The sequence below is a fragment of the Sus scrofa genome, chromosome X (assembly GCF_000003025.6).
Source record: "Sus scrofa isolate TJ Tabasco breed Duroc chromosome X, Sscrofa11.1, whole genome shotgun sequence".
In the NCBI taxonomy this organism is placed as follows: Eukaryota; Metazoa; Chordata; class Mammalia; order Artiodactyla; family Suidae; genus Sus; species Sus scrofa.
Genome location: NC_010461.5, coordinates 96,971,022 through 96,989,428, shown reverse-complemented (window position 1 = coordinate 96,989,428; position 18,407 = coordinate 96,971,022). Strand labels below are relative to the sequence as shown.

General features: G+C 38.5%; 1 protein-coding gene across 2 annotated transcripts in view; it reads right to left on the bottom strand.

Annotated features, from left to right (window-relative positions):
- The window catches only part of WDR44 (WD repeat domain 44), a 76,782-nt gene that overhangs the window by 37,641 nt on the left and 20,734 nt on the right, over positions 1-18,407 (bottom strand). For both annotated transcript variants that reach the window (XM_021080420.1, XM_021080421.1), the window contains 5 exons: positions 15,616-15,649; positions 9,062-9,136; positions 3,006-3,642; positions 2,404-2,534; positions 1,190-1,285 (listed from right to left, as the gene is read on the bottom strand). In XM_021080420.1, coding sequence (XP_020936079.1) covers positions 1,190-1,285; positions 2,404-2,534; positions 3,006-3,642; positions 9,062-9,136; positions 15,616-15,649 — 973 coding nt within the window. The remainder of the gene's footprint in view (positions 1-1,189; positions 1,286-2,403; positions 2,535-3,005; positions 3,643-9,061; positions 9,137-15,615; positions 15,650-18,407) is intronic.

The window sequence follows — 18,407 nt, the reverse complement described above, 5'->3', positions numbered from 1 at the left end:
GTAGGCCGGTGGCTACAGCTCCGACTGGACCCCAGCCTGGGAACCTCCATATGCCGCAGGAGCGGCCCAAGAAATAGCAAAAAGACAAAAAAAAAAAAAAAAAAATCAGAGCTGCAGCTGCTGGCCTATGCCACAGCCACAGCAACTCTGGATCCGAGACATGTCTACGACCTACATCACAGCTCACGGCAAAGCCGGATCCTTAACCCACTGAGTGAGGCCAGGTGTGGAACCTGCGTCCACATGGATACTAGTCGGATTCGTTTCTGCTGCATCACAACAGGAACTCCCACTATGTACATTTTTTTATGTAGACATATGTTTTCATTTTCCTTTGTTGTATAAGTAGGAGTAGTATTGCTGGGTCATGGTAACACGATGCTTAGTATTTTGAGGAGCTACCTGTTTTCCAAGTATAATAATTTTAATAAATGTATTATTTAAAAGAAACAAAAACTAAGATTTTGCTTCAAAATGTCATTCTGAATAAATTGGCCAATTGATGTATATTAAATTTTAAGGAGCAGAAGCAAGCATTGAGTCTGTATACACTGTACATCATCTAACATGTATAAAAACCTATCTATAATATCAAAGTCTTTTTTTTTCTATAAAATACAGGCCTTACTTTCACTACATTTATTCCATCATAACTGTGTGAAAGGGCAAGATTAAGTAAGAGTTGCAAACTATAGCATATTAAAAAAATAAAAACTGGAGCTCCCATCGTGGCTTAGTGGTAATGAATCTGACTAGTATCCATGAAGACTTGTGTTTGATCCCTGGCCTTGCTCAGTGGGTTAAGGATCTGGCATTGCTGTGAACTGTGGTATAGGTTGCAGACGCAGCAAGCTCAGATTTGACCCCTAGCCCGGGAACTTCCATATGCTGCAGGTGTGGCCCTAAAAAGACAAAACAAACAAACAGACAACTAAGACAATCTTCAATTTTCATTTTTTTCTTATACATTATGATTTTTTTTGCTCAACATCAATGAACTTAATTTTTAAAATCATGGTAAAATATATATAACATTATCATTTTAACTACTTTTAATTGTATAGTTCAGTGCTACCAAGTACATTTACAGTGCCATGCAACCATCATCATCATTTATCTCTAGAACTTTTTTATCTTCTCCTTATGACCTTTACATTTTCAAGAACAACAACAAAAAATCTAATTATACCTCGTCAGTAAGCTCTCTCCCAGAGTTGGACCTGGGTCTCTGAGGACCCATCACTTCACCTGCTATTGTCTGCCCGTCAGGTGCTTTTCCATTTTCCTGAAATTATAATTTTATAAACAGAAAGGACACAGAGTCAATTTCTATAAATATTCTATTATTCCTTACCGCACATAGTATAATATCCGTAATACAGATAATGGTGCCTACTGAAAATTTAAATGGAACACTCCATTTCAGTCCTTGATTATTCCCAGCATGCTGAAAAACATTAGGTACCAAAAGCATTGCTGCTCATGAAATAACATTTTAGTAGTTTTGAAAGCAAATAAATGTTCCATTTGAACTTGGCCCAAAAGCAGTTCTCTACTAGTAGAATGCCAGCACTAAGACTGTCATTAATCAGGGCTATACACGTGATTATCTTAAGGGCAGGGGTCAGCAAACTTTTTCTGTAGAGCCAGATAATAAATATTTTATTTAGGCTTTTTACATCACATACAGTGTCTGTTGTCTAGTCTTTTAAAAAAAAAAAAAAACCACAAATCTTTAAAAACATAAAGACCATTCTTAGTATGGGGACCCTACAAAAATCAGGCCACTGCTAAGGCTTTGACAAGACTATTGTGTCTTAGTTTCCAGTCTGCTAACTTGCCGCAACCACAGCTAACACATAAGTAACCCCTGAGTCCCAAAATTTGGTGGTGGTAAAAATTCATGTTACCAAGTCCCTTCTATTGCCTCATATAAGGATACACAGCCTAGTGTATGAAGCTTTTTTTTTTTTCATGATTAGGGAAAGCAAATTATAAAAAAATAAAAGCCCCTAATTTTCACCACTATAGGTCAGGTAAATGAAGACTGTAATTGGTATTTATTAAGAAATATTACATATAGTAGCATCTGTCATTTTTTGAATGCCTACTACATGCCAGGTACTTGGCATACTTCAGCAAATTTCGATCTTGCAAGAAATCTTTAAGGAAGGTTTCCCCCACATCTTATCAACGGGACATCTCAGGTTCAGATGTAAAACAGCTTGCGAGAATCAGCCCACTACTTGGTAGCAGAGCTGGACAAGGGATGTAAGGTAGTCAGGTTTTTTAGAGACAAGGAAATATTTGGCCTGGAGAAGAAAGAAGGTTCAGTAATAAACAAACCAGCCAGTTGCAGGAAGTTGAGAAAGCCTATATAAAATATATCATGAATTCACCAACCTGGGCAGTAACTATTTTATCTCCACTGGTAGCACTTGCCAAATCAAGAGAAGGCTGAGAATCTTTGACTGTACTCTCTGAAGCCAGACTTGTAGTTAGGAGAGTATCAGGTGTAATATTCTCTTTGGGAACTGCAATAATAATAATAACAACATTTATATAGCTTGAAAAGTTTTAACATTTGTCTGATTCTTAGAATAATCCTACGAGGAAAGTGATTTTATTACTCTTGTTTTATATATGGGGAAACCAGGGTTCAAATAAGTTATTTAAATTCCTCAAGGCTATACAGCTTACATCCGAAGAGATCTAGGACTTGAATTCAAATCTTAAGTCTCCAAATCCTATGTTCTTTTCACTACGCCACACTGGCTCTCGATTGGTAACAGATTTGAAAGTCTGCTGAAATGTTTAATTACAGTAAGGTAACTTAACACCAATGTAAACATTTTGACTTTTTATTACTAAAATAAGTTTTATTTGGTTATCAATGTGGTTAGATATAGCATAAACTGGAAAAAAAAAAAAACAACCCAGAAAGTTAAACAGTTTCAACAGCAAAACCTTCCCCCAAAAACATTAATTTCTCAATTAATACTTGCCATCTAGGTCAGGTGTCTTAAGAGCTTCAAACTCCAATTCGCTTTTCTTTTTTCTTGGTGGTGGAGCAGGTCGAGATGGAGGTGGGGGTCTAGGAGGTGGGAAATTGGTTGGAGGGGGTGGACGTGCTGGAACAGGTTTCTTTGTACTAGCTACTATATCAGGTTCTGGAGTAAGCTGTCTTGGGGGTTTGGCAGGAGCAACTTCTTCCACAACAGCAAAATCTTTAGTAGATAAGGAGTGTGAGGATGCGGGTTCTAGAACATCGCTTTCTTTGACTTCCACTGCTTCCTTGTTCAACATTTCCGTTTCAGTTTCAGGCACATTAAGCTGTTCAGCTGAACTTATTTCAGTTAACTTAGTGGTTTCATCTACTGGCTTCTCACATGTATCATCAGAAGGAAAACACTTTTGTGATTCTATTTCAGTTTCTTCAGATACATCTTGACTTTCTGCCTTTTGGGAACCTTCCTGTAGTACTTGATCTATGGCTAACAGTACAGGTATATTGCTAAGATCTGTTTCAGCCACGACAGGATTGGCAGTAGCCTGATCAGAGTGTCCTTTTCCTCTGGAATCCAGAGAGTCATCTTCAAGCTGTAGTACTTTCTGACTCTCTTCAATAATACTTTCGATAATCTGATAAAAGGTTAAAAAGCAGTTTTAAAAACCAGTGAAGCTCTTTACAAGAACATAATAACAGCCAATCATTTATATAGTACTTACTATGTGCCATACAATGTTCTTAACACTTTATGTATTTTAGTCTTTACCACAATCTTGCAAAATAGTGGGTTTTTTTACTATCATCATTATACAAATGAGGGAACTAAGGTACAAAGGGATCAAGTGATTTGTCCAAGGTCACAAAGCTAGGAAGTGATAAGGCTGGCATGAACACAGGGAGTTTGGTTCCAGAAACTATACTCTTAACCACTATGATAGGGAATCTGTCTTAGTATGTGGAATCACAAAAGTTCAATCAACCCTTTAGAAGAAAGTTTAAACCTGAATTTACATTCAGATACTTCATGCCATAGTTCATTTACAAACTTATGCCACGTTAGCTGCAGCAACAGCCTGCTGATTTGATCCTAGTCAACAAAAGTATGAGGTCAAAACCACCTTGCACACGAATTCAAGTTGTTCAGCTCTGAATTCAAGCCTGACATAAAGAGCCAGCAGGTGCAGGGAAATAAATGTTCTTAAACAGCTAATTCCCTGCTATGCAGAGAGATGGCAGGACCATGAAGAGTCCAAATCCCAACTCACCTTGCCTTTTTCCTTTTTATTTCTTATCTATAGCTGAAAAACACAGAGAGGTTTTCTGTGTCTTCCGCCAGCATTTAGAAAAAAAATATATTTTTGACCTAGTCCTGTTATTATTAAATCTCCAAGCCCACTTCTCTTTTCACCATGGAGCCATGGATGACTTCTGGTTTCTCAATTCTTTGGCTCCAGAAAGTTAATAGAATGTGTCATGGAGCTATCCTGATCTGGTTTATCACAAACGCATGCCAAGTTGAACTGGATATTACGCTTCTCAGTAACAGTCTTCCCTGCTTTCCCAGTGTATTCCATATATCAGTTTTTCTCAATCTTCAAATTTTTACCCAAGATCTACCTCACTTTTGTCAGAAAAATATCAACTAGAGTCCACCTAATTTGTCAATTAGGTAGTTACTGAGCATTGAGTACTTTAGCAGTAACAGAAGACAGGTCACAGGAGGTTTATGAATGAATAAGAGGTGAAGACAAAGAGACAGTCAGCACAGTCTATGTTCTCAAAAAACTTGGCTATATATGGCTATATGTATAAGAAAGTGATCCAGCATTTTTATAAGCTGAGAAGAGGAAGCCAATGGCAAGGAAGAAGACAAAGTTCTGAAGAAGAAATGAACTAGGGTCTGCTGTGCATTAGACATAATACACACATTTTCTATTTAATCTTTACACGGGCCTTGTGAGGTAACTAGGTTATCTCCCTTCTACAAAAGCAAGAATGTGAGGTAAAGGCATCAAGAATTCTGAAGTTCCTGCTGTGGCATACTGGGTTAAGAAGCTGATTGCAGTGGTTTGGGTCACTGACAAAGCAAGGGTTTGGCCCAGCACAGTGGGTTAAAAGGATCTGGTGTTAGAGTTCCCATTGGGGCTCAGCGGTAATGAACTCAAATAAGAGGATGCAGGTTCGACCCCTGGCCTTGCTCAGTGGGTTAAGGATCTGGCATTGCCATGAGCTGTGGTGTAGGTCGCTGACGGGGCTCAGATCCTGCATTGCTATGGCCGTGGTATAGGCCAGCGGCTATAGCTCTGATTCGACCCCTAGCCTGGGAACCTCCATATGCCATGGGTGCAGCCCTAAAAAGAAAAAAAAAAATGTGTAGGTCTTTGTGTAGGACCTATGGAGTAGGTCACAGCTGCAGCTCAAATTTAATCCTTCGCCCAGGAACTTCCATTAACACTGTGGGTGCAGCCATAAAAAAAAAAAAAAAAAAAAAAAAAAATTTGCCCAAGGTGCTACAGCTCGTAAACTAAAAAGTCAAAGGGAAAAAAAATACTAAATCCTCAGGAATGAGATGAAAAATAAGTAAAAGATAAAAGCAAGTTTGCAGGTGAGGGAAGTGAGAGATGTGGAAAGGACTAAATTCAAGCTTCTTAGCCTCTAATGTCTACAGGCAATGGCAAGCAAGGTTATCTGCTGAAAGTGAGCAGATGCAAATGGGCACAGTGTACCTGAGGTGAATGCAAAGGTTTGAAACAATCACTATACATAGTGAAAAGGCCTATGCCATCAGAGGGGTTAAAATGAGGTTGAAAATCTGAAGCCTTCCCTATCCCTTACCTGAGAACAATCTCTTCCTTTTCTGAGCCCCTATCACTCTTACTGTTCATTAAAATATTAACTAGAATATAAATACAAGGTAGTATGCAGGCTAGCTCTGTATAAATATTTTCTCCACACCTGGAAAACAAGGCTCACGTTTTCTACCTCTTGATATGCCCCCATAGCACCTATTTACAGTGCCTAGCCCTGTATTTTTCTTTTCTTTTCTGGGTTTCAGGAAGTAGCAAATGGTGAAAGACCAAGAGAACAGTGAGAATCAAGACCAATGCAGAAATGATCATGCTAAAGCAACTGTTTGTTTCCTATCACCTCCCTGCTTCAAAAAACGTTTTCCAGCGACTGTAAAATAAAAACCAGATGTTTTAGTATGACATAAGAAGCATTCCTGTAATCTAGCCCTAACTTTGGTCTCTAGACTCATCGTTAAACATTCTGCACATTCCTCATCTCCACGCCTTTGGTTATGCCTTTCCTCTTCGTCTCTGCCTGCCCAAATCTTATTCATCAACAACCAGTTCCGATGCTACTTCCTCCTTCCCCATTCCTATCCTCAAGCAGAAAGTCTCCCTTTGTGTTCTTATAATAGTCTGCAAGTTTATTTGAACATTTATTGCATTCAGTTTTGTGTTTATCCAATTTCCTCTACTAAAATTTAAACTACTGGGAATAGGATTGTGTCCTGGTCCAGGGTACATATCCATAGCCTTATCATTAATGCTGGATACTTAATTCAACTGAAAAGGCTAGAACTTAAAAAGTAATACCTAGATTCTTAAGATTCACTCTATTGCCCCACAGGGTTTACTCACTATTTTTTCAGCTTCTAAACTCTCCTTAAAAATCACTTTTTTTGGTGGGGCTACTAACTATAGTTACCCATTTGTAATTTATCCTAAGAAAAAATTCTTAAAACAGGAAAGATAAGTTCTAGTGGGAAAACAGAAACATTTCAGGTTTTCAACAATAAAAATGGCTAGATACATTATAATCCATTTGCTTGATGGAAGCTGATAGATCAAATGAAAACTGGGTACTGAAATCATGTAGAAATACAAAGGAAATCTAAAAATATTAAGAGTAAAAGGTAAAATATAAAATCTTTTTTTTTTCAGCCACACCCATGGCATATGGAAGTTCCCTGGCTAGAGATCAAATCCAAGCCACAGCTATGACCTATACCACAGCTACAGCAACACTGGATCCACAGCGCAAACTCCAGAATATAAAATTCTATCAAAAAAACCGCCACTGGGAGTTCCTGTCATGGCGCAGCGGAAACGAATCTGACTAGGATCCATGAGGATGCAGGTTTGATCCCTGGCCTCACTCAGTGGGTTAAGGATCCGGCGTTGCCATGAGCTGTGGTGTAGGTCACAGACGTGGCTCAGATCTGGCGTTGCTGTGGCTGTGGTGTAGGCCGGCAGCTATAGCCCCCGATTCGACCCCTAGCCTGGTAACCTCCACATGCCATGGGTTTAGCCTTAAAAAAGAAAAAAGGAAAAAAAGCCCCACCACCAATAAATAAAAGAAAAAGAAAACACCACCAACCACAAAATTCTATCTATACTACAATTAGGCAAAAAACCCCAACAACCTATGCAAATGAATGCGAGCCAGAAGGGAATGCCAAAAAAAATCAAGACAGTTATTTATTAGTGTAGAATTGTGAGCAATTTCTAATTTTAAAAAATGATACCACTCTTGCTATCTTATTCATGCTGATACATAATACCATTTCTCCCAAAAAGAAATTTTTATTTTTAAAGGCAAAAGTATGATCAATATTAAAATATGTAGTCCGTTAAATTTGTAAATTCCTGGAGTTCCCGTTGTGGCGCAGTGGTTAACGAATCCGACTAGGAACCATGAGGTTTCGGGTTCGGTCCCTGCCCTTGCTCAGTGGGTTAACGATCTGGCATTGCCATGAGCTGTGGTGTAGGTTGCAGACGCGGCTCGGATCCTGCGTTGCTGTGGCTCTGGCGTAGGCCAGTGGCTACAGCTCTGATTGGACCCCTAGCCTGGGAACCTCCATATGCGGCGGAAGCGGCCCAAGAAATAGCAAAAAGACAAAAAAAAAAAAAAAAAAAAGTAAATTCCTGAGTTCCCACTGTGGTGCAGCAGAAATGAATCCAACTAGTATCCATGAGGATGTGGATTCAATCCCTGGCCTTGCTCAGTGGGTCAGGGATCCAGTGTTGCCCTGAGCTGTGGTGTAGGTTGCAGATGCAGCTCGGATCCTGCGTTGCTGTATCATAGGCTGGCAGCTGTAGCTCTGATTCAACCCCTAGCCTGGGAACTTCCATATGCCATGGGTGTGGCCCTAAAAAGCAGAAAAAAGAATTCTAAATTCCTTAAGGGCATAATGATGAATCTCCATTAGGGGTGATATTGCCCAGTACCCCTCCCCCAGATATTTGGTTGTCAAGATGGTGTAGGGGTTGAGGGTAGGGGTGGGGAATCTACTGACATATAGTGAGTAGAACCCAGGAATGCTGCTAAACATTCTACAATGTACAGAATAGTCTCCCCTTCCCTCTACAACAAAGAATTCCTCAGCCCAAAGTGTTGCTGTTTTGAAACTCTGAGATAGAGAATGTGTCATCTCACTGGTGTCTGGAAATCCACTGGCTAGAATAGTGCCTGGGGCACAGAAAACACTCAAAATTGTTATAAATGAATGAATACATACCATTCTTTCTCCTTGGGTTTTACCCTGAAACTGTGAACTACACATTGTCAAATTTTTTATTTTATGCTCTGTCTCTTCTAGTAAGGCAAACCCTGAAACTTCCTATCAGTTCCCCAAAGGTATCAAAAGCACTAGCAGAGTAATGTCTTCTTGTAACCTCTAACTCCTCAAGAAATCAGAATTTGCTGCACTGAGCTTTTCAACACCTTTAACTCTTGGTACTAACCTCAAGAGTAGCTACAGCTTACTCTAAAAAAATATAAGCATAAAAAATAAAAACACATTACAAAACGTTTTTCAGAACACTGTTTCAAGGATAAATTACCTATTTCTTCAATTACAAAATGGTTTCTAAAAAGCCTAATGCATCTTCAATCACAAATCCAATAAATTCAAGGAATATTTACCAAGCATCCAGCACATACAGGGCACTATCCTAAAAGAATATAAAAATTTTTCCACTTTAAATATACCATATAAATATGACACCTGATAAACTAATATTGACATTTTATTTTACCAACCTTTTTAGACACGTCTTGCTTCAATTCTTGTACAGGGGACTCATTTCCAACTTTGTATGCAGTGTTTTCTGTCTCCTATTTTAAAAACAGAAAGAGACCAAATGATGACATCTTTTTCTTTAAAACCCTATTAAAATGAGTTCAAATTAGAAATTATAGCATTAATAAATCAAAGGCCCATAAAGGTCTTAGATGTTTGTATACTGATAAATGCCCAGTGATTTTATGCCAATTGGGACAATGTAATTTGCATAAGGTTACTAGTCAGCAACTTTCTATTTTTCTACCGCAATAGGATATCTTCCTCTAAATGTACCAAGCTTTTTAACTTTAAAAAAACTGTACAGGAAGATAAGAAGTATTAAGTACCTTTGCAGCTTAAGAAGATTAAGGATTTAAGCAAAAGCTTGAATCAAAATTGTTATTTTTCCCAAAGCACTGCTCCATAAATATGAATAAATACCAAAGTACATAACATGGAAAACCATATTCAAAGAATCGCTTTCTATAAAACCCTATATGCTTTAGATAAAAGGAATCAAGATTTAACTGGAAATTAAATGAAGCCTCCAAAACAGTAACAGATGAAAACAATTAAACCCACCAAAAATACATATATATCTACGTATACATTCATATACACATACGTACATATATATATATATTTGGGAGGCTAGAGAAGGTAGAAATGGATACTGCATTTCTGCTGGAAAAAGTTCTGGTAAAATAAGACAATCATACATTTGCAAATCTTAACATGATATTCTTTCCATCTTAAGTTTTCTTTACATTTATAGAAGTACAGCAATTTGAAAGCTACTACTGATACTGAGAAAAAAACTTTTCATAATTCTTGGTATGTATCACAGAGCTTGTCAGAAAGTCACTATAACCATTTTTGACAGACAAGTGACCTAAGCTACATAAGGCTATATGTAAGTATTAAGGTAGCAATCATACAAGTATCAGGATAGGCTCCAACAATCTCACCACTGCAGAGATTATTATAATGCTAAAGATTTAATGTGTTACAGAAATTTGCGTTGGACTTCCAATATCTTCAAGCTGAAAAGTTATTTCACTGAATTCCTCCCAGCGTTTGGGAAATACCTCCCATCTTATACATAGATTCTTCTAGAGAAATGTTGTTTCATGGAATTTGAAGTGTTGAAGTGTTAGGGAAAATCCAAACTCTACCATAGCCCATGCGAGCCTAATGTGATGTAACTCCTGCCTACATCTTTGACATCTTCTGCATTTCTCACCTCCCTCTCCCACCACAACCCCACCATGACACTCTGGCCAACTGGATGGTTCCTTACCAACCGTAGGGTCATAGCTCAAGAGTTATCAGAAAACCCTTCGCTGACCACCTTAAAATAGCCTTATTCCCTCACCTTTCTATCACATTATCCAATTTTTCTTCATTGCACTTACCATCCGAAATGACCTGATTTATCTGCTTATTTTTGTCTCTTTCCTTCCCCACTAGAACGGAGGCTCTGTGAGAGCAGAGACCTTGTTTGTTCTTTCTACTACTACTTACCTAGTACCTAAAACAGTACCTGGAAAAAGTAATCATTTGCTGAATGAATGCTAAATAAACCATGCTCACAGTTTCCTTCAGTTAACACACAGACCTTAAGTTTATATGACCTTTAACTGAATCCTGGTTTTAAACTAAAAAGAAACCAACCAAAAACAGGAGTTCCCGTTGTGGCTCAACAGTAACGAACCCAACTAGTATCCATGAGGACTCGGATTCGATCCCTGGCCTTGCTCAGTGGGTTATGGATCCAGCATTGCCATGAACTGTGGTGTAGGCCGCAGATGGGGCTCGGATCCCAAGTTGCTGCGCGTAGGCCGCCGTCGTCTACTGCTACAATTTGATCTCTAGCCTGGGAACCTCCACATGCCTCGGGTGCAGCCCTAAAAATACACACACACACATCCCCAGTGGAAACCAATTAGTAAGTTAATCTTGACAAGATGAGAAAGAATTCTTGAAAGCACTGATGATCATTAAGATCAGTTAATACATATTATAGAAACACCTTCAACTGTCCTACAAATTATGTATACCCAATTACCCTCTACTAACTGTTCAGTAGTAAGGAAATCAGAAGCATCGTACAACTAATTCCATGGGTATTTTCCCTAAGTTAACCTAAGCAAAAATATATACTAATAATTCTTTTACCTCAGTTGTTTTATTTTGCTTTTTAGGGACACATGCGACATACAGAAGTTTCCAGGCTAGGGAGTGAATTGGAGCTGCCGCTGCCAGCCTACACCACAGCCACAGCAATATAGGATCTGAGCTGTATCTGTGACCTACACCACAGCTCATGGCAACGCCGGATCCTTAACCCACTGAGCAAGGCCAGAGATCAAGCCCATATCCTCGTGGATACTAGGTGGATTCATTACTGCTGAGCCTCAACAGGAACTCCTAATTTGTTTAATTAAATAATTACAAACATCACAGACCAAAACTGCCAAGCAGTGATTAGCTTTAACAAAACTCTCTCGGACTTTGATCTGATCTCTAGAGACATTAATCAGAAGGTAAAACCTGATTTAGTATATACAGTCATCTCTGAGACTCTCCTTGGCGATGTCTAAGGTCTAGATCCTTCCCCTAGCACCTCGATCAGGCTTTGAGGACAAAGCAATGGAAGCCAAGCATATGCCTGCAGACAACCAACACCAACTTAGCTAAACCTGACACAACAATTAAGAAAGTCCTCAATTGTTACTTTCTTCTGGAGATGGGCTGCCCCATTACTAAAGCACAGTACCTACTAAATCCCAGCTTCCCACCACCAGGCATTTCCTACCATCACCTCAGAAACAGACTTTCTTAAAAGCTTTGGAAGATCATTCAATTTCTAGCAACTCACACCACTGTTTCTCTCCATCTGCATTGGATATTAGAGAGCTGTTTATACCCTCCTCATTGTATTCAGTTTTAAGATTTGAGCTTTTTAACTGTAATAAGCACATCCAACAAAAGACCTAGTTTCACATATCATTTGTACAAAAGTGATCTACACTCAACAAAATCTTCATTATTATCTACTAAAGAACATTAAGCTAAAAATGTTGGTTACTAAAAAAATTTAGGTCACTTCTAGTTTTTAGTAATGAGGAAGGGGAAGCTATTGTGACTGAAGTGAAATTTTAAAAATTGTTTTAGAGATATGACCTCCACTCTTTTTTTGCTGAGGAGAGGGAAAAAAGAAAACAGGAAACAGCATTTAAATCGTTTTCATATCCATCCACCCATTCCTATCAACACCATCCCTCTGCTGGAGTCTTATGTCTTGACATTCTAACTGCCTCTTTTTTTTTTTTTTTTTTTAAGGGCCACACCTGCAGCACATGGAGGTTCCCAGGCTAGGGGTCCAATCAGAGCTGTAGCTGCCGGCCTACACCACAGCCACAGCAATGTCAGATTCGAGCCTCGTCTGCAACCTACACCACAGCTCACAGCAATGCGGGATTCTTAACCCACTAAGTGAGGCCAGGGATTGAACCTGCGTCCTCATGGATGCTAGTCAGACTGTTTTGGCTAAACCACGATGGGAACTCCTACCTACCTCTTAATCTCCGCACTTACTAGTCTCTTTCCTCCAAACTTTCTTCCATCCTTTTACCACTTATCTGTTATTTCCCCAGCAAAAAACCTTGTGAGACATAGAAAAATTGACTTTAAATATCTTGCTTTAAAATTTTAAAGCCTAGATTTCTTAACCTGACATTCAAGGCTCAAGGAAATCCGGCCCCAATTTACTTTTCCATCATTCTACCCAGTGAAATGTTTACATTGGTCACCCCAGCCTTTCAACGCTCCCAGCAAATTCTCTGCCTCTGCATATTAATTAGTTCATACTACTGCCTAACATACAACACTCTCCCCATTTTTCTCTATCTACCTATGCAAATCTCTGCCAATTTTCAAAGCCTAGCACAAGTTCTACCTCCTCCCCAAAACTTTTCTCTGCTATTTCAGATAACAGTGCTCTGATGATTGCTCTATTCTCTCTTCCTCCTCCAAACTCCTTGTAGTACTTTAAGGTCTATTCTAGTCTACAAATATCAATACCTCATATATCACCCCTTCTTATATATATGTCTACTCTGTGAGACTGTAAAGTCATCAAAAATTGGGACTACAGCAAACTTTTCTTTGGATTGCTTAAGATATCAATAAATAATGCTGTTATACATAAGGACTCAATTATCCACGTGCATTCATATTACAGAATAGTACTTAACAACAAAAAGGAATAAGCCATTGATACATGCAACAACTTGGATGGATCTCAATCATTTGGGCCAATCTCAAAAGGTCATACACTACATGATTCCATTTATAGGACATTCTCAAATGACAAAATTATAGAGACAGAAAAGAGATTAGTGGCTGCCTGGGGTTAGGGATGATGTGGGGAAGGTGGTGGGTGTGATCTTTATAAGGGGAGATCTCTGGTGATAAAATAGATCTGTATCTTGACTGTGGTGATGTTACACAAATATATGTAATAAAAGGATACAGAACTATATACTCACATTGTACCATGTCAAATTCCTGGTTTTGATATTGTACTATAATTAAAACATAACCACTGGGGAAAATGGGTGAAGGATAACAGGATTTCTCTGTACTATCTTTGCAGCTTCCTGTGACTCTATAATTATTTCAAAATAAAAAAGTAAAAAAGAACAATACCCAACTTCATATTTATTTACTAAATCTGTACATTTTCTATCTAATTTTATTCAAGTTAAAGATAATCTATAATTACTGAGATAAAATAAATTCCCCAAACCTATTCATTATAGCCTAAGATTATTTTAGAGCTAAGTGGTTTTTAAAAGGGGGATTGGGAGGTGGAGGGTGAGGAATAGGATAGAAGCTACATTTTCTTTCTTTTTTTTTTTTTTTTGTCTTTTTCTAGGGCTGCACCTTCGGCATATGGAGGTTCCCAGGCTAGGGGGTCTAATCGGAGCCGTAGCCACCGGCCTATGCCAGAGCCACAGCAACGCCAGATCTGAGCTGCATCTGCGACCTACACCACAGCTCACAGCAACGCCAGATCCTTAACCCACTGAGCGAGGTGAGGGATCAAACCCGAAACCTCATGGTTCCTAGTTGGATTTGTTAACCACTGAGCCACGATGGGAACTCCAGAAGCTACATGTTCAACCATCTTTTTTGCACTGAGCAAAATTTAACCATAATTTTTTTTTTTTTTTTTTTTTTGCCTGTGCCTGTGGCATGTAGAAGTTCTCAGGCCAGGGATCAAACCTGTGCCACAGCAGCAATCCGAGTCACAGCAGTGACAATGCCAAGTCCTTGACCCACGGGGCCACTAAGGAACTCCTAAAAGGAATAGAATTCCCTGCTGGCTCAGTGGGTTAAGGATCTGGTGTTGTCACTATTGTGGCTTGGGTTGCTACTGTGGCATGGGTTCGGTCCCTATCCCGGGAACTTCGGCATGCTGTGGGCATGGCCAAAAAAAAAAAAAAGGAATAAGGAATTATGACATAACCTTTCTTATGTACTCAGTTTAAGAAAAAGAACAGTATTACCATTAGCTTTCAAGTCTCTTGTACATCCTTCTCCATCTCCATTATATTCTTTCCCCCTCAGAGATGACTAATACCCTAAACTTTGTGTTTATCATTCCCTTGCTGTCTTTACGGTTTTACTATGCTTGTATTTCTAAATAATATATTTAATTTTGCATGCTTTTGGACTTAATAGAAGTGGAATCAAACTGCATGTATTTTTCTGTGACTTGTTTTTCTTCCCCCATTCAACACTATGATGTTGAAATTCAATCCATGTTATTGTGCATAACTAATTAATTCACAGCTACTGGTGCAGATATTCCATATGAATATACCACAATTTATCAAGGAGATCAATATCCAATGTGTATAAAGGGACAGTGGAACAAAAAAATTCAGCATGTTTGAGATTATACATACATATGTACAGACATACATGCAAACGCAACCATACACAAACATACACATAGTATGTATTCTAGTTGATGTAAATAGTTCTATTTGGTAATATTCTCGTATTTTCAATGGTTCTCATTGGCATAACGTCTCAATATCAAACTCCTTTGCTTGGATATATGGCTACGAATCATTTTTATATACGATTATACCAATACACGTGCCTGTAAGAAGTATACAAGTGTTAGTTACTCCACATTTTTGTCATACAAGTATTACTTTTTCAATTAAAACACACACAAGTATTTTAGTGTTCTTTCATTCTAAAAATTATAAACCAAATAAAAATTAGCAGAAATTTAAAAAATACTTATAGTCCCTTGCTTACAATATTTAAGTAGGTATTTCTACAGTACCTAATCACATCTAGGTAAAATACGATGATAATATTACTTAATAAAAAATGAGTATTAGAAAGCAAAAACAGAAAACAAAGAATTACATAAAAGAGAAAAATGAATGAAAAGTATATATGATTTGTAGAAACATACTTCTAACTCTCAGAAAGCACAACTTACCTTTAATGTTGAAGTCCCAACCTTTCCTGGAGACCTGTTTAGAGATAAAAGCAAGGAAGCATTAAATAGTGGAGATGAGAAAGGAAATATTTCTATACACTATATGTCTTCTTAGGGCTGCATTCGCAGCATATGCAAGTTTTCAGGCTAGGGGTCAAACAGGAACTACAGCTGCTGGCCTACACCACAGCCACAGCAACATAGGATCCAAGCCACGTCTGCATCCTGCTCACAGCACACCACGGCTCATGGCAATGCCAGATCCTTAACCCACTGAGCAAGGCCAAGGATCAAACCTGCATCCTCATGGATACTAGTCAAGCTCATTACCGCTGAGCCACAATGGGAACTTCCACAAGCCCATATAATTTAAGATAAATTTCTCTAGAAATGGATTATAGGTTAGAAGTATACACCTTTCCATATTTTGAGAAACTCTCAAATTGTCCTCCAGAACAGTTCTATCAATTTATTCTCCTACTGCCTGCTTTTTAACACTCTTGCCAAAACTGTTATTTTTTAATGTTTACAAATTTGACAAGCAAAAGTATATTTATTGTTGTCTTAATTTGTACTTTGATTTATACTATGGATGAAAAGTTTCATATGCAAAGGACATTTCCATTGCTTTTGAAGAGAGAGAATCCTTTTTTTTGGTCGCACTCATGGCCTGAAGAAGTTCCTGGGCCTGGGAATGAACCCAAGCTACAACAGTGAGAATGCTGAATTCTTAACTGCTAGGCCACCAAGGAACTCCAGAGCAGCTCATTTTTTTACTGGAATAAAACTATTCTTAAACACAGACTACTCTATACATAATAACTTTTAAAAGTAACTTTTTACCAATTATTTTCACACCCTTTATATTTTTTTTCAAATAGGAACAGTTTAATATCTGCTTCAAAGCATAGGCCTTTACAGCTGTCAGGCTACATTTCAGGCTTATGTAGCAAGAAGCTTTTAAGTGATTAATATGCCATTCCTAACTTTTTTTTTTTTTTTTTTGTCTTTTTGCTATTTCTTTGGGCCGCTCCCGCGGCATATGGAGGTTCCCAGGCTAGGGGTCTAATCAGAGCTGTAGCCGCCAGCCTATGCCAGAGCCTCAGCAACGCAGGATCCGAGCCGCGTCTGCAACCTACACCACAGCTCACGGCAACGCCGGATCCTTAACCCACTGAGCAAGGGCAGGGACCGAACCCGCAACCTCATGGTTCCTAGTCGATTCGTTAACCACTGCGCCACAACGGGAACTCCCCCATTCCTAAAATTTTTTAAATGCAGTGGTCACAGATGATACCACTTTGTATTGAAAGCCACCTTCAAGATCATCTAGTCACAGGGAGTTCCCTGGCGGCCTAGCAGGTTAAGGACCTGGTGTTCTCACTGCTCTGGCTTGGGTCACTGCTGTGGTGGAGGTTCAATCCCTGGCCTGGGAACCTCTGCATGATGTGGGTGTGACCAAAAAAAAAAAAAATCATCTAGTCATAGAGCCTCTTTTTATAGATAAAGAAACTAAGGTGCTGAGAAATTAAGTAATTTTCCCCAAAGTCACATATTTAGTTAGGGGCAGAACCAAGAGAAGCATTGAGTCCTGCTACCATGCTCTTCAAGTGCCAAAGTGAGTAATCCATATTTGGTATTGGAATCCTTGACCACTAATCAAAACAGTGTGATTAAAAAAGGCATTTTTCCTACTCAACAGAAAATCAACCCCTTTATTCAATAAACATTTACAGAATACCTACTATGTACCAGGGAGTAGAGATAGGAAGATGATTAAGACACGGTCCTAGTTTAGAAGTTTTTCAAAGCTCATTTAAAAAACAAAAAAGGTAGGTTATAAAATAGTGCCTGCCCACTTAATTGTAGTACCTGGACAATATAATTCCATGTTCATAAAGGACAATTTCCAGCAATGAAAATTTTTATATCCCCAATTACTTGGTTTCCCTGGCAAACACACACTGTTCTGTAACAAAATCCTGTTTATCCAGAGGTGATTAGGATTAAAGCTGTTCCAATTTTTAAAAAGAGGAACAAAGTTTCCTTACAAAGGGAGTGTAAACAATACAAGGGCAAATCAAAACAATAACAAAAATTTAAAAAAACAAAAACAACTTGAGGAGGCTCAAATTTCCATTTGGCACATATTCTGATTGCCAATCAGGAAAAAAAAAAAATCACCTGCCAAAGAGGTATGGCGACAAGAGGAAATAAAATAAAATAAAAATAACAAAACTTAAGCTCTATATGAGGTAGAGAAGGAAAGAAAGGAAAATCTGCCTTCCCCATGACCCCCACTTTGAGAAATCTAACCAGGTTTTTTAGCTGTCAAAAAAATCAGAATAGGCCCTTGAATGTAACTGGTTTCATAAAGAGCACTTTTTGGCTGATTATTCATAGGATCTAAGTCATAGACCAATTGTTGATACACATGGAAATAGTCCAGACTGGGTCTTGGTGGAGCTTTACATATAGCTGTACACAAACTATAAAGAGTAATTTATTACTTCCTTTTGAGAGTCAAGGAAATGTAGTGAAAAGAGAATGTGCTTTTGAGCAGATACACCTTGCTTTAATGTTGTTTCTGCTATTTACCCTATGTGTGATCTTGATCAAATAATTTTATTTCTCCAAGCCTCAATCTCATCCTTTGGAAAAGGGGTAAAACCATCTACACTTCATAGGACTACTATAAGGATTAAGTGAGAGAGCACATGGGGCACACACAATAAGTTGTAGTTTGCTCAGCAGCTTTGAATTAACCCAATGATACTCACAAATAGAGTGTC